The sequence below is a fragment of the Ochotona princeps genome, chromosome 1 (assembly GCF_030435755.1).
Source record: "Ochotona princeps isolate mOchPri1 chromosome 1, mOchPri1.hap1, whole genome shotgun sequence".
NCBI lineage: Eukaryota > Metazoa > Chordata > Mammalia > Lagomorpha > Ochotonidae > Ochotona > Ochotona princeps.
The window spans coordinates 71,962,568-71,989,666 of record NC_080832.1 but is presented as its reverse complement, the minus strand read 5'-3'; the positions used below and the strand labels follow the sequence as shown (position 1 = coordinate 71,989,666).

General features: G+C 40.3%; 2 protein-coding genes across 5 annotated transcripts in view; one reads left to right on the top strand and one right to left on the bottom strand.

Annotated features, from left to right (window-relative positions):
• Nucleotides 1–3,193, top strand: part of SLC35A1 (solute carrier family 35 member A1) — a 37,171-nt gene extending 33,978 nt beyond the window's left edge. For both annotated transcript variants that reach the window (XM_058660937.1, XM_058660939.1), the window contains exon 8: nucleotides 2,811–3,193. In XM_058660937.1, coding sequence (XP_058516920.1) covers nucleotides 2,811–2,938 — 128 coding nt within the window. In that variant the 3' untranslated portion in view covers nucleotides 2,939–3,193. The remainder of the gene's footprint in view (nucleotides 1–2,810) is intronic.
• Nucleotides 3,194–5,010: 1,817 nt separating this feature from the next.
• RARS2 (arginyl-tRNA synthetase 2, mitochondrial) overlaps nucleotides 5,011–27,099 on the bottom strand; it is a 60,850-nt gene continuing 38,761 nt past the window's right edge. For 2 of the 3 annotated variants that reach the window (XM_058660920.1, XM_058660931.1), the window contains exons 9-20: nucleotides 20,646–20,804; nucleotides 19,662–19,768; nucleotides 14,770–14,865; nucleotides 12,561–12,621; nucleotides 10,506–10,582; nucleotides 9,387–9,511; nucleotides 8,437–8,504; nucleotides 8,243–8,352; nucleotides 7,773–7,868; nucleotides 6,494–6,568; nucleotides 5,894–5,957; nucleotides 5,011–5,467 (exon numbers count right to left, since the gene is read on the bottom strand). In XM_058660920.1, the coding sequence (XP_058516903.1) occupies nucleotides 5,381–5,467; nucleotides 5,894–5,957; nucleotides 6,494–6,568; nucleotides 7,773–7,868; nucleotides 8,243–8,352; nucleotides 8,437–8,504; nucleotides 9,387–9,511; nucleotides 10,506–10,582; nucleotides 12,561–12,621; nucleotides 14,770–14,865; nucleotides 19,662–19,768; nucleotides 20,646–20,804 (1,125 nt within the window). In that variant the 3' untranslated portion in view covers nucleotides 5,011–5,380. The remainder of the gene's footprint in view (nucleotides 5,468–5,893; nucleotides 5,958–6,493; nucleotides 6,569–7,772; nucleotides 7,869–8,242; nucleotides 8,353–8,436; nucleotides 8,505–9,386; nucleotides 9,512–10,505; nucleotides 10,583–12,560; nucleotides 12,622–14,769; nucleotides 14,866–19,661; nucleotides 19,769–20,645; nucleotides 20,805–27,099) is intronic. The other variant, XM_058660926.1, reaches the window with a different exon arrangement.

Below are 27,099 nucleotides of genomic sequence, written 5' to 3'. Positions count from 1 at the left end.
ATAGAGAAAAAGAAATATCTTCAGTCCATTGGTTCACTGCCCAAGGGGCCACAAATGGCCACAACTGAGCCAGTCCTAAGCCATGAGCCAGGACCTTCTTCTGGGTCTCCCATGGGGGTGCAGGGTCCCAAGGCTTTGGGCCATCCTCTTCTGCTTTCCCAGGCCACAATCATGCAGCTGGATGGGCAGTGAAATAGCCAGGACAGAAACTGATGCCCATATGAGATCCTGGCACTTGTAGGTGGATGATTAGCTAATTTAGACATTGTGCTGGCCTGAGGTTTGTTCTTAATGTTAAGAGTTGCTTTCGTTATTTTAGCTTCCAATTGAATTTTAAGATTGGTGAGTTCTGTGATGACTGTATTGGCATTTTGATGTAAATTGTTTTGAACATATATATTTCTTTGTGTGCTGTGGAAATTTAAATATTGTTCCAACCCATGAACATGTTGTGCTGCCTGGTGTCAAGGTAGGAAGCTATCTTCAGTCAGCAACACTGTAATGGCAGGCCAAAGCGAAAGCCCATAGTCTGCCAAGACCCACATCACTTTGGGAGCTGGCTGCCCAGGTATAACCAGCTATAGGTGGTGTGAGGATTTACACTCACAGTAGGGCTACAGTGACGCACATGTCAGACAGGTCCAGAGTCTCTTTTCATAGACACTAGCCTGGTGACAGTGACTATTAGGATCTGCCCAGTGATGGATTTCAGTAGTTGTGTGCGGTTCCTTGGTATAGTCCTTTGCTCACGTCGGTGACCTGTTTCCCTATGGCTAGAGTCCTGCTCCTTGCAAGATGTCCAGGGTTGACAGAAAGAGTGGTATAGGTAGACCTTTGGTTGGTCAGATTGACATTAAATTGTGCCTGAGTCTTATGTCCTCTGGCTCTGTGGTGTCTTATAGATGATTTCTAGCCTGTGCAAAGTTGGGGATAATCTTAGCTGAAACATGAGTCTGAGCTACCAGGACATAGTTTTTAATCTAATGGTGGTACAGGTTTCAAGGCTCGATCTGTGATACTGGCCTGACAGTAGGACTGGCACTGAGCTGCAACCCAAAGACCTGATGTCCTTCCTGCCATACCCCCCTGCGCGTGATGTCTCTAGCCTTGTCAGCCCAAGGTTAGGTAAAGTTTGGTGAAGGCAATGCCAGGCTTCCTAGGCTGAGATGAAGTTGGGTTGTTCCTGGTCCCTCCCTTCATAGTCCCATGAGTACATGCTTTGTCCACACAAGGATCACTGTCACACAGGCCAACAGTTGTCTATTTGAGTGGGGCACAAGTCTTCTACTTGATGTCTACATAGACAAGAGGCTCTGCAATCAGTAGGTGGAGGATAGTGGCCTCTAAAACCCTAACTGATGCTGCTAAGGCTTATCACAGCAAGACTGGCCTGGAGCTTCATACCAACCAGAGTCCTGAGCGTACATTCCTGCTCTACCACCGGAAGCTCAACTGTCAGCTGGATGGTGGAGGGATGGTAGAGGCAGTTCCTTGCTTGCCTGGTTGAGTGGGGTCTGAAGACCTACTCAGCCTGGTTATAGGTTTCAGATTAGTTTCTGGACTTCATAGCCTTTCCTTCTCCAAAGCAGGAGACACACAGTCCTTATTGGCTACTGACCTCTAGGGGGAGGAAAGTGCTTCTCCTCTTCACTGTGACTTGTCTCTTTATACTAAAACTGGGTACTGTGGTCCTTCATCTTCTTGTAAGCTTGTGTTAAGCTGGCTTGGGTGAGTAAATTGCTATTTTCAAATTGGTCTTCATGAGAAGATAATCAGCTATCATCTTCCCCCACTTCCTAGATGCTTCTCTTACTTAAATTGTAATTCTGATTCTCCTCATATTCAGTCTGCCCTTTGTTTATGACAAGTATTTGGTAAGTTCATATAAAGTGTTTATTGGGTCAGGCGCAGCAGCTTACCAGCTAAAGTCCTTGCCTTACACCTGCTGGGATCCCATATGGGTGCCAGTTCATATCCCAATGGCTCTGCTTCCCATCCAGCTCTCTGCTTGTGGCCTAGCAGAGCAGTTGAGGACAGCCTGGGACCCTGCACCCATGTGGGAAACCCAGGAAACCCAGAGGAAGCTCTGGGCTCCTGGCTTCGGATTAGTGCAGCTTCGGCTGTTGTGGCTACTTGGGGAGTGAATCAGTGGATGGAAGATCTTTGTCTCTCTTCCTCTCTGTATGTATCTGACTTTCCATTAAAAATAAATCCTAAAAGAAATGTTTTATCAAATGTTCTCTTTTACTGATGGGCAATTAGAATGCCTTAGCAACCTTTCAATTATTTACACGTAAGATAACCCCCGCCTGTTTTTGAAGGCAAAGCAGGTCTTCTAACTCTGATTCAGCTCCCTGCTAAGAGTCTGGGAAAGCAGCAGAGGATAGCCCAAGTCCTTGGGCCCCTCACAGTGCATGTGGGAAACATGGAAGAAGCTCCTGGCTCCCAGCTTTGGAATGGCCCAGCTATGGCCTCTGTGGCCATTTGGGGGACTGAACCAGAAGCTGGAAGATCTCTGTCTCTCCTCTCTGTAACTCTGTCAAGTAAAATGAATACATCTTTGTCAGATTTGTCCAAGACAGGCAAACTGTCGTTCTTGAAAAGTGTGTACTCACTAATTAGTGACCAACAGTCCTTTTAGTTTACCATGTTTTTTTTTGCTAGAATCGGTGAGCATTCTAGACCTTATTTATTTCCTTTATGATGTGACAATAAAACCTCAGAATTAACATGTCAGTTTTAAATTGATGTTACAGTGTGTTAAAGGCACAAATATAATTAACCCATTTTCTTTCTTTTGTTCTTTTCAGCACTTACCTTTACTTTTGGTGCCCTTCTTGTATGTGTTTCCATTTATATCTATGGACTACCCAGACAAGACACTACATCCATCCAACAAGGAGAAACAGCTTCGAAAGAAAAAATCATTGGTGTGTGATTGGAGCCTGAAAAGAAATGACTGTACCATTTGCATTATACTAGCGCCTTAACTCAATCCCGGAAGGTAGCTTAAACAGATAAAAACAACAAATCAACCACACAAGAATCGAGATAGAAGCTATCTCAGTGAATTGCTAATGGAGAGATTTAATCTGGGCCTGTTTGCATCAAATTTTTAAAATGAAGGAGTTTTTTTATTATATATATACATAATGTACATAAAAAGTATAGAGATGACATGGTATTAAAAAAATCATGTGAGGCTACATTCAAATCTCTAGGTTTGGATGGAGTTTAAGGGTTAAAGTGCCAAAGCCATTTCTGTACTGTTCGGTTTTTCGGGTACTAGGGGAGCAGGACACTTGAGTTCTCCAAAATTCACACGCAGTATTTCGTTCCTGCAGCAGTATAATCTTAACTCTTTTCTTGGAATAGAGAGGCAGAGGCAAGACAGGTTAGTTCAAAAACAAACGTGTGCTGCTCCAGGAGAATCTATTTCCTGGCCCAGACAATGATCTCCGGGTGGTGAGTCAGTACTCCTGTAGTCCTGTATTTGTGCCATGCATTGTCTGGTTCATATTTCTTTGCTGTTAGAAGATACACTTTTTTTCAAAAGAATTTCTAACGTCAATTTTGTATTTTTTTTTTATAAAGTATGGTTAACTGTTGGGCTCTCAGATAATTTGTATAATTTCCGTGTTTTTAAAACTATTTCTATGATGTCAATGGGAAATTCAGCAATAAAAGTAATTTATTTGCATGAAGTCTGTTTTATTACTTTTTATGGGATTAAATGAATTGATCATGCAGACCCAGTAGAAAACCCATAAAATTAAGGTTCTTTGGTTGTAGTAACAGTTACCGTAAATTTTGCCAAGCTGGAAACAAAAGATGAAATTTATAAATAGGACCAGAATTGAGGACTCTAAGTTGAAAGAATTCATGCGTGGTCTCCAAAGGACTACCTTTCTAATCTGGCTCTACTCATTAGCATCTCCATATTAGTCTAATTAAACTCAGGATGCTACCATTGATTCCAGAGGGAACAGTTTCTCAGAGAAGTAGAGATATTAGACATGTAAAACACATCCCCACTGTAGATTTTAATTCCATGGCTGGTCTGTGCTATGGAAATTTTTAGAAAGTAAATAAAAATAGAAATAATAAAGTAGAAAGTAAATCTAGAAGCTAATTTTCTTAAAATTTAGACTGCATGAACATATCTTTTGTGGCAACATAAGACAAATCTCATTCTAACTGGAGGAGCTTTGGTTCATGCTTCTCTATTTGTAAAAATAGTACCATCTAGAATAAATTACAACAGACCAAAATGGAGAGTGTGTTAGATCTAAATGTTGGCAGAGGATGTTGGCTTACTGATTAAACACATCTCATGTGGAAATGTTACACCTAAGTCAAGCTCCTGCTACCTGGGCAGGTCACACAAAACGCACTTTGCCAATGTGCAGTCACAGGAAGGAAGCTACGTAAGAAACTTTACTTCAAATTATGACATAACTAATGTACTATAATTTACAAAAAGGGAGTCTTTTAAAAATTTTACAGAAAACGCGTACTTTGAAAAAATTGCATGGATTTAAACTTATAAAATTGAAATTATTTAAATGTCATTTTTCATAAACTTTTTCCAGTACCCACATACAGTGCCTCTATAAATAACTCCTCTTCAAAGGTATTCATTTGTTGGGTTCTTAGTATATACTAAGTGTCATGTTTATGCTCCTGAAAGAGCACAGTGTCTGTTCTGTCTTGGAGGAATTATCAGCTTACTTCTCTCTCGACAGACAGATGGCAGAGCAGGGCTGGGCCAGGGAGAACACAGGCGCTGGAGATTCAGTCGAGGTCTCCCACACGGATGGTGAGAGCCTATTTACTCCAGCCTTGAATCACTCTGCCTCTCAGGCTCTGCACTGAAATACACGACTGCTTACTCTGGTGGGAACATAAACCCAGGGACTCCAACACGGGATATGGTGTCTTAACTTCTAGGTCAAATGCTGCAGATGCTTTCTCCTTTAATCTACAGCTAGCCACAATTAAAATTGAGAATTTTTCCCATCAACAATTATTTTATTTGATGAAAACATTAAATCATATTCATTTAAGAGTATTATGGAAAGATGATTTCCTTCTAGAAACTAGCCAGAGTTTAATCCTTGACCCTATTAAATACCTCCCTCCCCATTAGACCACTGTCTTAAAATGTTTTGCAAATGTTCACTTAAGTACATATTGACCATGAGGGAACTCACAAGAAGTTTTCTAGAGGATAAAGATTGGGTATTCAAGCTAATAAGTCACATATAATAAAATAAATATTTTGACAAAAATAATACTTTAAAATTCGATTTTGAACAGCAAAGGCATCTAAGAATGAATAAGTAGAACTGACAGCATTAAGAGCCATTTTAGGGAGAAATTACATCCTACATACAGGTGTGATTCCCAGCAGCCGCATTCCACTGGCTAAAACAGAACGCACAGCTTTGAAGAGCTGAAGTCTGACCTACAAAAGAAACGGTGATTCAATGTTCATTTTAATGACAGGCTGACTTAAGTTAAAATGATTTTTAAAGTAATTCTAATTTTCTTCTAATTTTATGTAGGGTAACATATTTTTAAAGTGCCCTCGTATTTACTGCAAGGAAGGATAAGTTCTAGCATCAGTAGGTTATATGCTGTGCATGATATTATAGAATATATGAATATGTCTTCATAAAAGCATCTCCGTATTATAACATTTAATATCGCAAAATAAAAGTCTAACCTGGGAAAATTATATCAACTTTGATTGTCAGTCTAATTCTATTATTGGGGTCAATAAATACACTAGTATATTTCAAAACAATTGTTTTAGAAAAGTATGCAAGAATGACTTAGTAATACTAGCTTTAAGATGATTAGGTTTTAGGAGATATTCAACAGAACATACCGCTGCCACGTCAGGAGGATTATCTTTTATGTGCAGTGTTTTGTGGGCCACAGCTGCAAGATGACTGAAACAGGAAGAGAGAAGGATGATGAGGATGGATTGGCAGCGGATTCCTATCATATTACAGAAGCAACGTAAAGCAGTCTTTACAAGTGTAACACAGTATGACTTTGCCACATCTATACAGTGTGGAGGCCCCACCCCTGCACATGCATCCATTCTCTTGGAAGCACCTTCTCTGTTTAGGGGCAGCAGCCAGGTAACAGGGAAGCCCTCCCTGACTGCTCAAGACTGGACTCATAGCTCTGGCACCATCTCTTACATTTACCATTACAGTACATATACACTTTCAATGAATATTGTTACCAGTTTCTGTTGTAATATATAAGCTGCATATCTGACATAAGTCAATATTATGAGTGAAGAAATAAGCACTAATTACAAATTTATTAAAATGACAAAATGATTCCTCCAGCTTAAAACCTTAATTTTCAGACTAAAGATTTGTTTGCAGGAAACTTGCAGATGAGAAAAATTCTACCTTTGGTCTACAGGTCTCAAATGTGTTTTAACACCCTAAAATAGAAAGATCATTAATACCTTAGCGTCAGAAGGTAATTGACAATGTGTCTGGGTTGAAGGTCCTGAGATGCTCTATATAACACCTCGTCAAACCTACAAGAAAGATGACAGGACCAGAAGAAGACTGCATATGTTACACTAACCCAAGAAGTTACCCGGAAAAACATCCTAATGTAAGACTGACTGGACATCATTAAAAGACTGTGAAAATAACTTGTATATATTTGAAAGAAAAGGCACATTTCTTTCTTCTTAAAAATTCCTTAATAACAGGAAATTTCCAAATGATCTTGATATCCCTTAGGCCTAGTCCAGAGCAAACACTTAAATCCTCACTGTTAAGTAACTGAGGGGCCAGCAGTGTGGTGCAGCACAGGAGGCATTACATAACAGCAGGGGTTCAAGTTCCAGCCGCTCCACCTCCAATCCAGCTTCCTGCTAATGCGACTGGGAAAGCAGTAAAGCATGGCGCAATGTTTGCGAGATAGGTATGGCCACATGGGAGACCCAGATGGGGTGGTTGCAGCTTGGCCTAGCCCCTGCTTTTGCAGCCATCTGAGGAGTGAATACATGGAGGGAAAGTATCTTTCCATGTCTTCTCCTCTCTTTCAAATAAAACAAATAAGTAAATATAATGAATAAAAAGCCTCCAGTTATGTTTAGGAATATACAAACTAGCAGCGTCTACCCTCAAGGTTAACAAAAATTTCTCCTCACAGATAAGTGACAGATGGACAAACTTTTTGATTGCGCAGTGTGTGGCAATCAGAGAAGAGAGAATCTTTCAAAATGACCTCCTTCCCTCTAAAGGCTCTAGTGCCATGTCTGGCTTTACCAACATCACTCACGAGAGGTAAAAGGTGTGGCCTCTTGCCTGGTGTGGGAATTCGACAGATGTAGGGAATGAAAATGAGCTGAACCCAAGAAGCAAACGAAGGATGTATGCTCTCTGGGAAGCCACACAAAAGTGGGCATTTTCCTTTACTTTTTCTCAGCGGGGTGATAGGGTACTGCTTTTCAGAAACAAAAATTTATGCTAGTAAGGGAAGCTTGCTTAGCCAATGAGCTAGCATAAATTTTTGTTTCTGAAAAGCAGTACGTACAAGACTGACGTTAAGCAATAGCTTCACACATGCCCTTCGCTGACAAGTAACGTTGGGGGCACACCTTCACTTAAGATCCACAGGTAGGAAGCAGCAGGCAGCCACTGGCATGCTGACACTAATGGTCAGCACAAATATCAACAGTCAATTCAATGAGCAAAGCCGGACTTGGAAACACCAGAAACCCTTCATACCTGAGAAGATGCTGGAGAACTGAGATCGACTGGGGCTCTTGCAAACAAGCAGTGTTGAACTCATTCAGATAACCACATCCAAAGGTCTCTTCCAAACTGTTAGCAAAGGTTTAATTAAAAACATCACTCAAGGGCACACAGCTGGATGAACATTATCTTATAAAAACAATTTTGGTGTAACACTGTTGGACCTAGTACCTTAATTTTCCCTAAATTTGGTGCTTTTTCTGTAAAACAGAGGTAACAGTATACCCTTTGGTAGGGTTATCTTGAATGCTAAAGAACACATTACACATAAAGGCATTTGTTACACAGGCACTTAATAAATCGTATTTATTAAGAACTAACAACAGGGGGTCCACTGTATTTTATGCAGTTTCGAATCACAGAAAACTCGGGCTGTGATCCTAAGTCCCCACTCTTGGCCTGGGGAAGGACAAGGTGCCAGAAGTTTCCCTGAGGCCTCTCACCTGTGCAGGCGTGCGTGTGTGTACTGTAGAAAGACTCCAGTGTCTCCACGACTCTGGAAAACACGATCCCAGCTGAACTGGTAGTCAGATAAAAGCAAACCTCTGAAGTCCTAAAATGACAGAGGAATTCTTTAGTGTCAGGATTTGTCCCAGTACCAGACAAAAAGGTCTCCCATGACGGAGAATGAACAAACCTGAATAATGAGTGCTGCTAGCCCCACCTTCTCGGCAGTGTCCTGTGGGTTCTCGAGGTCTCTGGTTGCTGAAATACACAGAGGCAGCTATCTTTACCCAGGTGCTAGAATCATGGATCCAAGAAGAGACAAAATGGCAGGTTTCCAGAGGGTACTTGATCTTTCTAACTTAGGTTAACCTGCTTCTGGTTAATGACATTCCCCTTGCTGATAAAGGGAAGAGCTGATAGTCTATTTTTGTTATGAGAACAAATAATACTTGTGAGCCCGGCAGCGTGGCCTAGCAGCTAAAGTTATCACCTTGAAAGTGCCAGGATCCCATATGGGAGAAGGTTCTAATCCCGACAGCTCCACTTCCCATCCAGCTCCCTGCTTGTGACCTGGGAAAGCAGGTGAGGATGGCCCAATGCTTTGAGACCCTGCGCCCATGTGGGAGACCTGGGGGAGGTTCCTGGCTCCTGGCTTCAGATTGGCACAGCACCGGCCGTTGCGGCCGTTTGGGGAGTGAATCATCGGATGGAAGATCTTCCTCTCTCTCTCTCCTCCTCTCTGTATATCTGACTTTGTAATGAAAATAAAATAATTAAAAAAAAAAAAAACAAATATCACTTGTAAGACAGAAGATATAGCAGAAAAACTCATGAAGATTTAGGACTTGTATATAATTATAACGCCATAATTTCATAGAAGGACTTAGGCAATTGAATGATCATGTTCAAGTTGTCCTTGAAAAGAGGTCCAGGCTTGTGCCATTCAGATTACTGAAATGAACAACTAGAGCACCAAGTCTCAAAAATTTGTAATTCCTCAAAATAGGGAAAGGTTGTTTCTGACAGGATTAGAGGAAGATCACAATAGAGGGAAAAGTCATAGTAAATGAAATGGGCAAAAGTCCAGCAAAACATAAACAAGGCGGAAAAGTTATGATTTTAACAACAAAGTGAATTCACTCTTAACAGAAGCCATGTTCTGTAGCATCCGTAAGCGAATCTCATTTAAGACATCTTCTAGAAAAGTGACATCTCCTCTTCGAGTCTTCATTCCCTGCACAACTCCAAAGGGCACATGCTGGCACCTGAAAGAGTGTACATGCAGCGGGTTAAGCCACTGTTTCAGACACCAGCATCCCACACTGGAGCGCTGGCTCAAGTCATGGCTGCTCTGCTTCTGATCCAGCTTCCTGCTGGTGCAGAAGACGGCTCAGAGCTGGACACCCCAACCCACATGAAGATCAGGGTGGAATTCCTGCCCCCTGCCTCTGACCTGGCCCAGAGTTGGCTGTTAAGGATATTCGGGGAGTAAACCTGAAAGGAGCTTAAGGACACAAGCTTGTGCCTTTTGCCTCAGGACAGTAAACAGAAAGCTCTCACACTGCTGTCACCACAGTCTGTATTTCCTTGCTCCCCCGCTGAGGGACATGACCCCCCGCCACATCTACAGGGGCAGTCCGTCATCCTCTGTCAATTTATTTTTTTCTTTGATAATAAGTTTAATTTGGCTGAATTCCTACCCCACCTGTTTCTCGTTTTTTTGTTTCCTAACAGAACCAGTGGATGAATATCTCCCTCTCTGTTGTTGTTTCAAATAAGTAAACAAATTTTAAAAAGCTAAAAGGAAAAAAGAACCTGTGTTAAAATGCCTTGAAGAGAGTAGTTTGAACCTTAACCCTCAGAGTGGAGTTTCAAAAAATTAACAAAATGAAACAGGATGTGATGAGTTGTATAGGAGAAAAGATGTTAAATACACAATGTCATTTTACAGAGATAATCATCAGCATGTGATCAAATTAGCAACCTTAATGAGAACAGAGGAGATGGGGATTGAGAATTTTGCCAGGACACGGACAGCTAATGTCTAATAAGAATACATTTAAGTGCTTATGAGCAAGAAATCAACATAAACAGGACACAAATTAATGCAAAAATGAATCTTGCTTTTCCACATTGGCATCTTAAAGCAATGAACTGAAGTCTGAATGAAAATTCTTCTGCTGACCTTTTCGAGCTTGCCTGACCCAACCAAGCTTTAGTGACCCTGGAGCTGGCAATTAAGAACCATGCAGACATTACCTTTCTGCCCAGTCATATCCCATGATCTTCAGCATTTGAAACAGCTGCTGAAAATGTTTTCTTTGTCCTTTATCTGTCTTGGAAAAGAAAACATATTTCAAATATTTTATTTGAAATAAAAGAGTTCAAAATAAATTGGATCTGGGTCAAATTAACAGAGCTTTGGACACAAAGATGCTACTAGAAAAGCATTCAAGCTGTGTGCTCTACCAGACAGGAAGTAAGAGCCTTAGCCCTCTAGCAACCTAAGGAATATGAACTTAAACATTCTGAGCACTCTATTAAAATTCCTACCTCCTCTCAGTTATTTATGACCAAAAAGCCTAAAGCCAAACCCTAAAACAATAGTCAATGAAAACTTTTCTTCTTAATGGAAAGGGAAGCCAAACATGAACAGACAAGGGAGAACAGATTAGAGCACCTTGAAACAATAAAGGAATAAACATGACACACATACTACCTTGCTGGATCCCAAAGGTACTCACAAGCTGAGTAAAACCAGTCATTTCCAAAAGCTGACACACTATATGGTTACATTAGGAACAGAGTCACTGTGAGGCAGAGTAGAGCAGCGGTTGCCAAGAATCAGGGCTGGGGACAAGGTCTAATTTCTATGCGGTAGGCAATGGGGGAGTTAATTTTGACGTTACAATTCTGTGCTTTGAATGTGAAGGTAGCCCCACAAATCCATACCGGAGATAAAAATTCATGGAACCACAATCTCTCAAGCACTCACATTCATACAAGAGTACATGTAAAAACTAGTGAAATTTCAACAAGGTCCCTACCAATGTTAATATCTTGATATTCATAAAGTATGGTGGATACTTAAGACATACTTGGAGGAAGTTATGTGAAGGCTACATAAAAACTGTATTACGTACCACTTTGACATTCACTGTGAACAAAACTGTATGCACAATTCAAAATGAGAAAAAGTGTTGGGGGCATGGAGGTGGCACGTTGGTTAAGCCACTGCCTGTGATATCAGATCCAATATTAGAATGTCAGTTCAAATTCCAGTTGCTCTGCTGCTGATCTAGTTCCCTGGTAATAAGCCTGGGAAAGCAGTGAAGGACAGTCCCCATGCTCAGGCTCCTACAACCCAGGCGGGCGACCCGGACAGAGCTTTGGACTTCTGGCTTTGACCTGGTTCAGCCACAGCTGCTGTGGTCATTTGGGCAGTGAAACAAGGCAGATGAACTTTTTCTCAGTTTCTCCCTTTGTACCTGTCATTCTGACTTTTAAATAAATAAAACAAATTTTAAAAAGAAATAGGAATTAAAGGATGTTTATTTTGATGTGCAATCTTAAAAATATGGACTGGGCCCGGCATAGTGGCCTAGCAGCTAAAGTCTTCGCCTTGAAAGTGCCAGGATCCCATATGGGAGACAGTTCTAATCCTGGCAGCTCCACTTCCCATCCAGCTCCCTGCTTGTGGCCTGGGAAAGCAGTCGAGGATGGCCCAATGTATTGGGACCCTGCGCCCATGTGGGAGACCTGGGGGAGGTTCCTGGCTCCGGCTTCAGATTGGCTCAGCACTGGCCGTTGCGGTCACTTGGGCAGCGAATCATTGGACGGAAGATCTTCCTCTCTGTCTCTGCTCCTCTCTATATATCAGATTTTATAACAAAAAGATAAATCTTTGAAAAATATATCTATGGACTTTTCTCATAACATGCATTTTCCATTAACTTATTGAGGACCCCCTTCCTATGTATGTATGTCAAAAATTTTTGCACCAAAATAAACATCTTGTTCTGATTCTCTATGAATTTTTTGAATTCTCTGTATTATAAAAAATTAATTAAAAACAACCACATTATGGCAAATGACACATAGTAATTTCACATGATCATTTTTCTACCTTGAGTAATACTTTTCCCTGTGAATAGGAGCTTATGTATTTGCCATCTTTAATAAGCTTAATGTTGAATTTTCCCTATAATTTGACATAATCATCTTCCCGTAATTTCCAATAGGCACCAAAATGCAACCTCTATAGTTTCCATGAGATAAGGGTATTAACCTTTTTTCTCTATTGTAATTACTTACCACATAAATCATTGTATCAAAATTATACTTGTCCATTCTATCAATAGCAGCTGCAAGATCTCTAAAAAACATGGGTATAAGTCAAGAATTATTAAGTAGATCTGGGCAGCTATTTGTTTTCTGTTAAGCAACAATGAGGCTTTTATAATGAACAACTCCCGTCACCCCAGAGCCTGGGGTATCTCATCCATTCTTACATAACGAGAGTATCACACTTTGATACAAAAGAGTAACAACATAGGTTTGTGAAAACTACAGTTAAAAGCGCAGAGGGAAAGGAAATTAAATCCAAGTATAAATAATAAAAGTTTTATGACAAATAGTGATAATAAGTAAACAGCTCTGGGCAAAGTGTTACGTGGGTAAATGTTTTAAGATTAATGAAGTCTCTACTGAAACAATTACCTAAGTTTTGCTTTTCTGTAATATATTCTCTCCAGGGACAGGTTTCACTGATCTTTTATCTTCAGTTAAATACAAAACATCCCGTGTGTGTAAGATATAAAATAATGAAAAATAAACACTGTACTATGAACTATCAAGCTAAGAACTATAAAAATACTCAAATTTACAATTTTGGGTAACAGTATTAATGATAGAAGGAATAAAATCCCTAGATTATAATACATATGATGTTAAAATTTCACGAATGCTAGCAAATAGAAACAATATGGCTTTAAATGCTCTTAGGAGGGGTTCTAAGAAAAGGTCCAAGGGCTGGCACAAAGGCTAAATTGGTGCACTAGTTCATTTTCTGGATGATCCGCTTCTCATGCAGTTTCCTACTCATGACCTGTAAAAACAGTAGAAGATGGCCAAAGTCCTTGGGACCCTGCACCAACATGGAAGATTTCTGGCTTCAGATAGGCTCAGCTCCATCTGGCGTGGCCATTTTGGGGAGGGAACCAGTGAACAGAAGTTCTTTCTGTCTCTCCTTCTCTCTGTAAATCTTGTTCTCCAATAAAAATAAATGAATCTTTAGAAGTAAAAAAGGTTCTAGGCCTGGTGTGATTGCCTAGTGGCTAAAGCCCTAGTCATGTATGTGCTAGGATCCCATATGGGAACTAGTTCATGTCCTGGCTGCTCCACTTCCCATCCAATTCCCTGCTCTTGGCCTGGGAAAAGCGTTAGAGGATGGCCCAAAGCCTTTGGTTCTTGAACGCACACAGGAGACACAGAAGCAGCTCCTGGCTTCTGGCTTCAGATTGGCTCAGCTATGCCCATTGCAGCCACTTGGGGAGGGAATCAGCAGAACGATCTTTTTGTCCCTTTCTTTCCGTAGATCTGGCTTCCCAATAAAATAACATAAAATAAATCTTAATTAATTAATAAATAAATAAATAAATAGGTTCAGAAACATTGGCACTTTGTGTGTAAGACTATATTTTGGCGTGATGAGTCTCTGAGTGAATATAATCTCGTTTTAATACAGATTCCTGCCAATGTACAGTTATAAAACAGAAGCAGCTGTGCTGTTTTACAGTTTGTAGAGCAATGTACACTTTTGGAAATCTTATGATACTGAACTAAGTGTCTTTTGGGGTCACTTTTCTGATGATACAAGTTTATGGAAAATACACATTATGGAAAAACCACAGAGTTCAAAAATATTTTTGCCTGCAAGGTAAATTACATTTTAGTTTTTTTGAAAAGAATTTAAAAAGATCTATTTATTTATTTACTTATTTCAAAGAGTTACAGAGGTAGAGAAAGAGAGATATTCCATTTGCTGTTTGATTCCTCAGATGGCCATAATGGCTTGCACTAGGCTAGGCCAAAAGGAATAACCAAGAGCTTCATCCAGATCAGCCATGCAGGTAGCAGGGACCCAATATTTGGGCCACTTTCTGATGCTTTTCCCAGGCCATTAGCAGGGAGATGAATTGGAAGTAGAATAACCATGACACAAGCTGGTGCCCATATGGGTGACTGGTTTGCAGGGAGCCACTTTACACACTACGTCACAACACCAGCCCCTCAAAATGTTTTTAAAGTACCTTCACATTAAATGTTTCATGAACTATAATAAAAGGCAACAAGCAGAAACCCAAGAAACTTTTTTCTGAATGTAAAAACAACACTTAAAACCGGCAACTAGGATTTAGTAGTTAATCCTCGTAGTTCTGAGGATAAAATAATCAATTTGACATTAACTGCAGGACAGAGAACATGAAGACATATGCACATCCTAGCAACAGCATCGACATACCTGGTTGCATACAGAGATGTCCCATCACTTCGCATGACAGTGCAAAGTGAGGAGGGGTCACCATTCCTGCTGAGATCCACTACAGCAGTTCCTTTTCTAGAAATACAGACAGACAACCTTGAAGCAGCACAGGAAACTAGGACTAAATGTATAACATCCGTAACATCATGCTTGGCAAACCAGAAACTATTTACATTACCCAAGTAGCAGTAAACTGTCTATTCAAGCTATAAACAATGGAAAAAAACAAGGAAGAATATGACTGGGAGTTTATTAAGAAGTGGGACTGATGTGATTAATAATTGGTTATTCCTTTCTTTCTAGTCATTAGCCCTGGATAGCACTTAGATAAAATCTTTAATATACCCAGCTGAAAAATGAGATTGCAACTGCAGCTTAACTAAGAAATATCAAATTCCTCTTTTAACTCAAGTTATTATAACAGTCAATATTGGGCTAATTTTTAACATGCCACAAAATACTCCTGGGTATTAAAAGCATAGAATTTTGCTATTATTTTTCCAGCCTGAAGAAAAACTGGAATTTGTGACAGTCTACAACTTTTCCACAAAGTTTGCCTCCTGAGGATGTTATTAATCACATTCTCCATGTCCTCTGGATAACAATGACAGGAGAAATACAGTTTTGGTGTTACAAAAAGTGACCCCTCTCCTGAGTAGCTGGTTTGCTTCTATATTCTTGGGGCCTGGATGCCTATGACTGATACTATTTTTCTGGCAAGTTGACAGTAAAAATAGAAAGCAATTAGGCAACCAAAAAAGAAATCAGAGTCTTCTACATTGGAAACGAAGAGGTGAATTTGCCTTTCTGCATGCAACAAAATCTTACCTCTAGAAAAAAACCCTAATCACTACACTGAAAAACTGTTAGACTAAATTAACTTAATAAAATTGTAGGCTACAAATTTAATATATAAGAAATAGTAGCATTTCTCCTCACAAATAGTAAACCACCTAACAAAGAAATGAAGAAAAACAATAATCACATTTACAACATAAAAAAATTAAAATGTTTAGGATTGAAGTTAAAGAGGAGAAAGAGCTATGCACTGTAAAATATAAACAAAAAAATGAAACACAAATGCACATATAAAGACATCCTGTATTTATGTATAGGAAGAATGCCATAAAAATGTCCATACTTCCCAAAATGATCTACAGATTCAATATAATCCCTGCCAAAGTTCTAACAATATATTGTGTTTATTTATTCATCTAGAAAGCATGTTGAAAGAGAAGGAGCAAGACATTTGCCATCTTCTGCTTCATTCCCCAAATGCCAGGAACAGCCAGGTTTAGCTGGACCAGGCATAAGCCAAGAGTAAGGAGCCACTCCTGTCTCCCACGCAGGTGGCAGAAGCCCACGTACAGGAGCCATCATCTGCTATTGGGACCTCGAGGGCACATTGTCAGGAAGCTGGATTGAAGTGGGAGAGGGACTTGATTTTAGGCACTCCAAGATGTGGGTGTTAGCAACTTAATCCACTGTGCAACAATGCCCATCCACAACAATAGTTTTCCCAGAAACAAAAAGTCCTAAAATTCATAAGGAATCAGAAGATCAGAGACAGTTAAAACATTTTTTAATAGGTTTCTAAAAAAAAAAAAAAAAAAATATATATATATATATATATATATAAAAGATTTATTTTATTACTTTTATTGGAAACTCAGATATACAGAGAGGAGAGAGAGAGAGGAAGATCTTCCATCTGATGATTCACTCTGCAAGTGACCGCAATGGTGGCCGGTGTTGTGCTGATCCGAAGCCAGGAGCCAGGAACCTACTCCAGGTCTCCCACGTGCATTCAGGGTCCCAAGGTTTTGGGTCGTCCTTGACTGTTTTCCCAGGCCACAATCTTGGAGCTGGATGGGAACTGGAGCAACTGAGATTAGAACCGGCACCCAAATGGATCCTGGTGCATTCAAGGCGAGGACTTGAGCTGCTAGGCCACAGTGCTGGCCTCTAAAACTATATTTGACAGGCAGAAGTGAGGGAAATCCCTGCAAAAACTACCAGCAAGAGCCAAAGCCAGAAGGTTGGCACTAAATCCACATACCTGACCTGGATGCCTGGGGCATAGTTACTTGAGTCATCACTTACTGCTTCTTAGGATCTACAACAGGAGTCAGGAGTGGAGAGGGGTTTAAACACACAAACTAAAATATGAAATGAGGAATTCTAATCAGACCAGTAGCTTTAACAGTTGGGCTGTAGGCCTTCCCCAGCAAAAGTAATCTGGAGTAAAAAGAACAAAGATGGATGCACCATACTACTAAACCACAAAATCTGCTTCAGCTAAGTGAATCAAAAAGCAATGAACATACTATGACAAAAACAGACATATACAACAATGAAACAGATAAAGAGCCCAGATACTAGACCACATTACAGAAAACACAACTGAGGGTCCTTAAATAGTTTTAAAAAATTTAGCATGATTCAGCAATCTCATTTCTGAATACACAGACAAAGGAAATGAAATCAGTATGTTAAGATACCTGCACTGCTGCTTTCATTGTAGTATTATTCACAATGGTCAAGATGCAATATCAGCTCAAGCATTCATAAAAGAATAATGGATAGGGGCCCGGCGGCGTGGCCTAGCGGCTAAAGTCCTCGCCTTGAACGCCCCGGGATCCCATATGGGCGCCAGTTCTAATCCCGGCAGCTCCACTTCCCTTCCAGCTCTCTGGCTTGTGGCCTGGGAAAGCAGTTGAGGACGGCCCAATGCATCAGGACCCTCCCTCCACCCGCGTGGGAAACCTGGAAGAGGTTCCTGGTTCCCAGCATCGGATCGGCGCGCACCGGCCCGTTATGGCTCACTTGGGGAGTGAATCATCGGACGGAAGATCTTCCTCTCTGTCTCTCCTCCTCTGTGTATATCTGGCTTTGTAATAAAATGAACAAATCTTTAAAAAAAAAAAAGAATAATGGTTAAAATAATGTATATATAGATATATACACACAATTGGATACTTCAGGCCTAATGAACAAAAAGGAAATCCAATTATTTGTGACAACATGAATGAACCGCAGGCCATTATGCTTGGTGAGTTAAGCCAGACACACAAATATAAACACTGTTTCTGTCTGTCTCCTCTTCTCTTTATAAATCTGACTTTCCAACGAAAATAAATAATATTTGAAAAAATATAAACACTACACAATTTCATTTTTATATAGACTCTAAACAAAAACAAAACAAAACAGCCTTGAGGAATGGCATTTTAGTACAGCGGATTTTACTGGTGAACCATACAAGAACGCTTGGGTAGAGTCCCAGCTACCCTGATTCTGGTCTAACTTCCTTTTAATGAAGTTGGGTCCAAGTGTTTGGGCCTCTGCCACCCAGGCAAAGGACCACAATAGAATTCTTGGCTCCTGGTGTTGGGCTGGCTTAGACTTGGGTGTTGAAAACTTTTGGGTAGTGAACCAGTAGATCCCTCGTTCTGTGACTTCGGTTTTCAAATGAATACATTACATTACAATTTCAAATCAATACTTTTTTTTCCCCTAAATTTACAAATTGTCTTCAGAGAAAGAGAGTAGACTGTGGATACCAAAAATGGAGGAATGGGGAGGGAGACAGTAAAGGGTACAAAGTTTCAGTAAGACCGGAGGAATAACTTCTAGAAATCTGCTGTACATCTTGACTAGCTAATTATGATGTATAGAACATGTAAGTATATGAAATGATGCATGTTAGCCTGATTTTAATATTACATAATATATATACAAAATTTACATTGCATACCAGACATATGTACAATTTGTCATTCCTCCTTTAAAAACAATCAATAAGAAAAAACACAAACCATAAGGACATGCATTTGCCGTACCTATCACCCCTAACTTCATCTCTCCTACCCCTACTTCTAATTTCTTCATCATACTCTCAATAGCTCTTATCCTATCTTCACTAGCTGTCTTGAATTGTCTGAGAATGACAACAACAAATTTTTTCTCCAAAAGGTATGGCTGAGGGGCTGGCACTGTAGTATAGCAGGCTAAGATACTCTCTGCAATGCTTACATCTCAAATGAGCGCTGCTTTGAGTCCCAGCTGCTCCGCTTTGGATCCAGATCCCTGGCTGGAAAACCAGTGAAAATGATCTGGGTACTTGGACCTGACAGCTACATGAGAGATCCAGAACAAACTCCTGGTCCCTGGCTTTGGCCTGCTGCAGTGCCAGTGGCTGTGTTTGCTTGGGGAGTGAACCACTGCATGGAAGGTCTCTGCAACTCTGCTTTCAAATAAGTAAATTTTTTTTTTAAAGATTTATTCATTTTATTACAGCCAGATACACACAGAGGAGGAGAGAGAGAGAGGAAGGTCCTCCGTGTGATGATTCACTCCCCAAGTGAGCCGCAACGGGCCGGTGCTGTGCCGATCCTAAGCCGGGAACCTGGAACCTCTTCCGGGTCTCCCACGCGGGTGCAGGGTCCCAATGCATTGGGCTGTCCTCAACTGCTTTCCCAGGCCACAAGCAGGGAGCTGGATGGGAAGTGGAGCTGCCAGGATTAGAACCGGCGCCCATATGGGATCCCGGGGCTTGCAAGGCGAGGACTTTAGCCACTACGCCACGCCGCCGGGCCCAAGTAAGTTTTTTTTAAAGGTATGGTTGAGATAAAAGCAAATTTCGTTTCCGACATTCATTAATACCTTTATCAGGTTTGTGATTCTAGGCACACCAGTTTAGTACAGGTAACATCCTTTCTCCTAATCTTGCCAGGCTGTTGCTAAATATGCAAAAACCAGCATGTCAAATGGTACTCTGAACAGCAAAAAATACAAAAATCAGGAAGGCTGCCCACTGTATCTGTTTTAAGGACAAATAACTAAACCAACAAACAATAACCTGACCATACTCTGTTTTCTGTAGCAGTCCTTTACTGTCCAGCAACTTTAAGACTTCCCGAGATTTTTCACGATAAAATGATTCTCCTGAATATTCATCGAAGTAGACACCTAGACGCTGAAAGGATTCAGAAACAAATGTTTAAAAAATGTTAGTTTAATCTCATATTACCTTATCCTAAAACAAAATTAAGGATGATTCACCATCTGTCACAGACAGGGAAAATAAAAACTAGGTCCAATTACTCCTTTACTCCTACTTAATGCCCCTTACCACACAAGTCAATGGTACTCTGCTGTACAGATCTGTTAGTGAAATGAGTATGACTAGCACAAGGAACAGGGAGTTCTTTAAATTAATTAACTGCAAATTTAGTTTTCTCAGTCACACTGCTCAGACTTCAAGTGCTCAACAGCTCATGTAGCTGGCAATTGCCATACTGGATAGCATAGATATACAACATTTCCCTAACCAGCCAGCTCCAGAGGATGGCTAACATTGAGCCCCATCCTGCAATCGCCTCAGTTTCCTTTTCTGTACTTCATTTGGCTTACTTTCTCTAACCACATGGGCTTGTTTATCTGAACACTCTTCATTCCGTTCATAGTGCACACCTGATCCAGCTAAACCTCCAGCACCACATAGTAGACAACACATATTTTGTGTTCAATCGTCTTTGCTTGGTCTCCATGCTAGAATATAAAGTCCATGACAGAAAGAAGTTTTCTCTCTTTTATCCATGGTTAAGCCCTCCCTCCAAAGCGTTTATGTTAGTGAAAGAAAAGAAAGCAAGGAAAACTGAAGAAATGAGAGAAGACAGAGAAGTCAAACTGAAATAAAATATTCAGCAGAGTGTTACTTGAACCTTTCTGCTGAAAGAGCAATAGTTGAGACCCAATCTTCAACTCAGCCAGAAATCTATTCCTAAAACATACGCTGAAGCAGTAGCCGCCCCATGCACTAGAGGAGAGCAGAAGGGAGAGTCCACGGATACCTTGTAAATTCTAATGTACTCTTCAATGCTCAAGTCTCGGAATCTCTGCCACAGCGAAAGTGCTTGCGTGTCACCCAGCTCCAACCTCTGGAAGAATTCCTGCGCTGATTTTGCTACACTTTGATTATCTGCTGCTTCCTTATTAACTTGTACATAAACCTAAAACAACAACAGTAATTAAATGAAGTACATTTACAATGTTCTCTTCAATTGGGAAAAGAAAAAAACAGAGCACAGTCCCAGGCATTTCCACTTAAGTTTCCTAAGTGACCTCTTTAGCGTGTTTGCTTTCACTCCTACCATAGGGAATCCTGTACTCTGTCCCTACCTGCTGCTAAATGCCTACAATTAAACACGTAGGATTACAAAACAAGTTGCCTTTTAATAATCCCAGTAAGTGAAAAGCCAAACATTTTAAAAGAGAATAAAGTGTATTTTTTTTCTTCTCATCTAACTTCATAGATGCCTATGATAAGAATGCCTGTTTTAGACTAAGCTGGCATTATTTTCTGTTTTGTTTCATTTTTTTCAAAATGCCAAATTACTGTTCTTCCAACTTCTGTGAGAAGTGCTGAAGAGAGAAGGATGGCTCGTTCTAGCAAACACATGATTTAGGAGTTGGTTTAATGAAAGATATCGCATTGCCATTTAAATCTTAAACAGAACAGTGAAGTACCTGATTTTGGTAAAAAGCAAGACCATTTGGGACTGACAAGGACTCTGGGAACTATGCAGATCAAAACACAGTTAGATACTTGGGTTCTCCCAAGTATCTATGTAACTGTGTCACATAATACAATGTAATTAATGAAGTTAAATAATAATAAAAAAAAAAGAAGAATTTGAATTAAAAAACAAACAAACAAACAAACAAAAAAAACCAATATGGACATAATAGTATTACCCACTTCCCTATACCCCCTGAACCCTTTTTTTTTTTTTAACCGCAATTAACTATGTAAAGATTGTCAACAACAATACAATAAAAAAAAAGAAAAAAAAAAAAAACACAGTTAGATAACAGGAATAAGAACTAAGGGTTTGCCTGGAAACCCCTGGATCTACACGAAGGACTATCAGTACGGGCACCAAGGACTACATTCCAACTGCCAAAGAGAAGAGGTAAAAGTTTAGGCTTTTGATTTCTTTATAATTTAGTGTTTTAGTCTATCTTATTTAGATTTATTTATTATTTTTATTGAAAAAGCACATCAGATTTTACAGAGAGAAGGAGAGATAAAGAGAAAGATCTTCATCTGCTTTCACTTCCCAAATGGCCACAACACCTGGAATTGCGCTGATATAAAGCCAGTAGCCAGGAGCTGCTTCTAGTCTCCCATGCGGGTACAGGGTCCCAAGGCTTTGGGCCATCTTCTACTGCACTGCCAGGCTATAGTTATGGAGCTGGATATGAAGTGGAGCAGCTGGGACATGAACCAGCACTCATATTGGATCCTTGCACATGCAAGGTAAGGACTTTAGCCACTAGGCTACCATGCCAGGTACACTATTACAAATCAAGTGAGGGCTCCGAGGAATGGCCCAATGGCTAAATCTTCACCTCGCATATGAGCGCCAGTTCATTTCCGGCTGCTCCACTTCCCATCCAGTTCCCTGCCTGTGCCCTGGGAAGGCAGTAGAGGATGGCCCAAAGCCTTGGGACCCTGCATCCATGTGGAAGATCTGGAGGAAGATCTAGGCTCCTGGCTAAAGGATGGCTCAGCTCCAGCTGTTGTTGCCACTTGGGGGAGTCAACAGTGGATGGGACATCTTTCTCTCAGTAAATGTGTCTTTTCAATAAAAACAAATAAATATTTTACCCCCAGTTTGCAAAGCAAGATTAATTTAAGAAGGAGAAGGAAAGTGACTCCTGCCCTAGTGGTAGGAGGCGGGGCTCCAAGGAAAGAAAGACCCCAGATCTCTTGCCATAATACCAGGATGAGGATCCAAGGAAGGAAAGACAAAAAAACCTGTGCACAAAAGGAGTTAGGATCTTTTATACCGCATTTCAAGGGAGTCACCCAAAGAACAAAAGGAAAAAAGGAAAAAAAAAATTCGTTCACAACAGCAAATTAAATAAATCTTAAAAAAAAAATCAACTGATAATATCACGCAGAAGACCTTTAAAAAGCTTTCAAGGATCTGCCTGTGAATGCATAGTGTAACTCTGTTACAATTAACAGGCAAAATCACTGATTTTTCCTTAAATAAATTTAGTATTCTGCACTTATAAACTTTTATGGTTACTATGACTATTTTACCCTTCCAAGTGTGCATTTTTAAAGACGTTTCTTTTCAGACTAGGTCTAAAAACAAAGGAATAAAAAGGAAATCTTAAATTTGGGCTTCATAAGACAGCAATATGGCTTAAAAAGTTTTCTGAAGATGGAAACACAATTTTTCCTACACTAGGATGCAAAAACACTGTATTTTTATAATGGAATAAACTAAATGTCTTCTATTTCCTTGAAAGGAACTTTCACCGTCCCTTTTACTATTTCTTGGGACTGACAATAAGAATATGACAGCTTATTCAGAATATATTTAGTTAAGATAATATAGTTGGTTCCTGGAATAAATGCAAAACAACTTGGTGCCTCCAACCCTTTAGAATTTCTGATGTAATATTACTAGTCACATGAACTCAGTTTAACCCCTCAAGGCTGTACTTGAAGACATCTTTTGTCAGTCTTGTTATAGTTTAACTGCTAGACAGGACCAGTTTGCTGCACATACTGGCAAGCACAGGAACCAGGGCAGGAGGCAGACCTGGTGGGGGTTATTGTGGGTCGCTCCAACTAGGCTACAACTCCCACTGATCTGCATGGGGGCTGAGTGTGCGGTGAGCAGCATCAGGCTGGACTGCAACACCCATTAGTTTGCATAGAAGACAGGTCTGGAGACAACTGACACAGCAATGGCAAATAACAGTAGGTCGATTTGGGCAACGGTCTGTGCCAGGCGCTGTATTGGCATGCACACACAAGAATCAGGTCTGGGATCATCTCAGATGAAGTTTTTTTGGGAATACTCCCAACTGAACCTCTGGACTCAAAACTCCAACCATGGAGGAAATTGCAGGTTCCATGGTCTGACCGTGGAATGCGTGTGTCAGAGCTGGCCCTCCTCAATGGTTCAGACAGAGCAATGGACAGCATATCCAGATACAAATGGAGGATCTGGCAGTACACTGGAGCCTGCAGAGGATACCTGGTACCATAACAAAGGACAGAGGGCAGAGCAAATCGATCAACTACCCAAGAGTTGCAGTGAATACCTAGGCAGACAGAGACTCTAAGGTGGACTGTGTCAGCCCGTGGATTTTGGAGAGATTTCATCATGATTACAGTGGCAAGATTGGCAGCAATTCAGAACTGTTGGACTATCAAAACCACCTGAGTGGGAACCTCGGAGTATGCTCCACATCGGGGACCCTGGGATAGTTGGGAGGCTGGGTGTGGCTTCTCCCCTAATCTCTCCTCTCCCCCCAGATACAGCAAGGAAAAAAGAAAATGTCAATACAATGGCCACACCCACCTTCTTTCAGTCCTTGACCCTTTGCACACTAATTAAATATGTAAAAAGTGTTAAAAGTAAAATTTATACAATTAAAAAAATTAAAGAATAACTGCTAAAGAAGTTAACCATAACTTGAATAGCGCAGATCATTTTATCTAAATCTTTCTGTGCTCTCTATCTTAAGATGTATTTGGGTTTTTACTTTACTTTTCAGAAAATAGCATGTAAAAAAATTCATGGTTATCATTTAAACAAGTAGGTTCAATGTTTAATGCTGTTGCATGCCTTGATTAGAAAGTTATTAGATATCTCTTTACTAAAACACATTCCTAATGTTAAACGACATATTGGCAAAGTTCAAACAAACATCCAAATGAAATCTAATACAACATTTCTTTGGTTAAAGAAGTCAAAACCTGGGCCCAGCATGGTGGCCCAGCAGCTGAAATCCTAGCTTTTAACACGCCGGGATCCCATATGGGTGCCTGTTCTAATCCTGGCTGCCCCGCTTCCCATCCAGCTCCTTGCTTGTGGCCTGCAAAGGCAGTTGAGGACAGACCAAAGCCTTGGGACCCTGCACCCGTATGTGAGACCAGGAAAAAGTTCTTGGCTCCTGGCCTTGGATCAGCACAGCACTGGCGATTGTGGTCACTTGGGGAGTGAATCATCGGACAGAAGATCTTCCTCTCTATCTCTCCTCCTCTCTGTATATCTGACTTTGCAAAAACAAGATAAAACAAATCTCAAAAAAAAAAAAAAAAAAAGAAGTCAAAACTTGATAGACAAAAAATTAACTTATTGGAAGTAACTAATTCATTAATGGTCAAATTTCTCCTTAATACATCATTAACAGAATATGACCAGTATTTTACCCTGTTCATCTTCTTTAAATATTCAGAATCTTCTATTTCTATTCTCTTATATTCATAATCCCATCTTTGACACCCCGAATCCCCATTTAATGGTGATGAGATTAACTCCTTGCAGATCGCTGTGCACGAATGAATAGACTCATTATTATTTTCTTAAACACACAAGATTGTATTTGTAAGAGTTACAAAGACAAGTGTCCAGAGGTCTTTCATCTGCTTGTTCACTCCCCAAATGGCTGCAATGACAGGGACTGGACCAGGAGCTTCCTCTAGGTCTCTCACATGGGTGCAGGCATCCAAGCACCTGGCCCTGCTCTGCTGTTTTCCCAGGTGCAAGGGCAGGGACCTCAATAAGAGTGCAGTAGCCAGGAACAGAACCAGCATCCATATAGAATGCTGGCAATGTGGGCAATGGCTGAAAGTGCTACACCACAATGCTGGCCCTTATTTCACACACTGGAAACAGTATATTTTCAATATTTCAGTGGGATGAGATATCTATTCAGTTATTTAAAAACATATTTTGTTTTTGTTAAGTATATCCACTGACAAGCAGCTTTGGGGAGATTAATACTGAAGAGACAAAAACTCCCAGCATACAGGAAAAGAGAATTGCCTAAGACAGAATAAGAATGGGGAAGTGTGCACAGACATGGCAGAAACTGGATGGCCCTGTGGGTGGTGGCAGATCCTCTAAGGGAAGTGGTTCATTGTGTGGCTACAGAGCAATGGTGGCATCTGGACTACAGAATAGGACTAGAGGTAGGTGCTCCCAGGCCCAGGCAGCTATGTGCCACTATGGCAGCCTGTGGGTAGATAGACTAAGCATATCAGACATGAATATAAACTGAAGACAACAGGAGTCCTCTATGATCATCCTAGGGTGCACAGAAAAGCTGGGAATTTTGTGTAGTTTAGAACTGAGACCACCCAAGCTTGCTGAAATCTTGGCTGCACCTTCAAGTGGTTGGCACAAGAATTGCCCATCCATTTCCTAACTGGTTAAGAGATCACCAATGGGGAACCTTTTACCTGTGGGTTCCAGCCCAGCAAGGAGAGGTCAGGGAAGGCTTAAAACTCCAAGACTCTTTCTCAAACCTTGGTATCTCCCCGTTTCTTCTTTCAAGAGGTGCCCCACCTCCTGGTCCTCTCCTGGGAGCTGCTTTCTCCCTCCCCTTTCCTTCCACGTTCACCTGGTCTTCTCTCAAATAAAATTTCTCTGTCTGCAACTGATTCCCAGCTTTTTGTTTTTATATTAAGCTGAGGAAAGAACCCACCAAGCTTTTCTAGTAACAAGAAGGGGAATCCCTAACAACAGTTTAAAATGACTTTCATCACTCTCAAAAGTGACTCCCAGTTACACTTACCATGAACCTTTTATCCTCAAGAAGTAGATGCTTAATGAGTCTTGTAATATAACCTTCCATATAAGTGCTATTAAAAACGCAATTTATGCCAACCATAACAACAATCCGTAAAAAAGAATTTAAAAAAAACAGAAATGTAAATTAATCAAAGAAGAACTCTTGAGTACAATCTTTCATAAAAATTTCAAACTGCACAAATTATCCTACATCTGACTACTACTGATTTTATTTTATACTATTTTTGTTCTAAACCTAAGGTTGAGAATTATTTTGATAATCTAGTTAAGAAAAACAAGTGGCTCTTGAAAAACAGATGCTACTTTCCATGTTTTTAAAAATGAGAGCAAGTAAGCAGCACCACTCATCAAACTGATGCTTTGGTCTTGACCAACTTTCTTAACTATAATTTTTAAAAATGTGACCTCAAGATCACATTTGCTTTGTAATATTGCCCAATGTTATATTATTTCCCAGTGTCCTATTTCTCCTTCATTAAAAGCCCACCACTGTGATTACTTAAATGCTTTTAGAAAAGCAGAGTAGACATAAAGAAAAAATGAACAGAACCTGGCTCAGGTTGATCCTAAGAAAAAATTTACAACACGTGTATTAAAATATTACACTACATTTATAAGTGCCTCTGCCAGGATATACGGTTAAAGTAATACTTTACTGGCACAATATGTAACTCTTCTG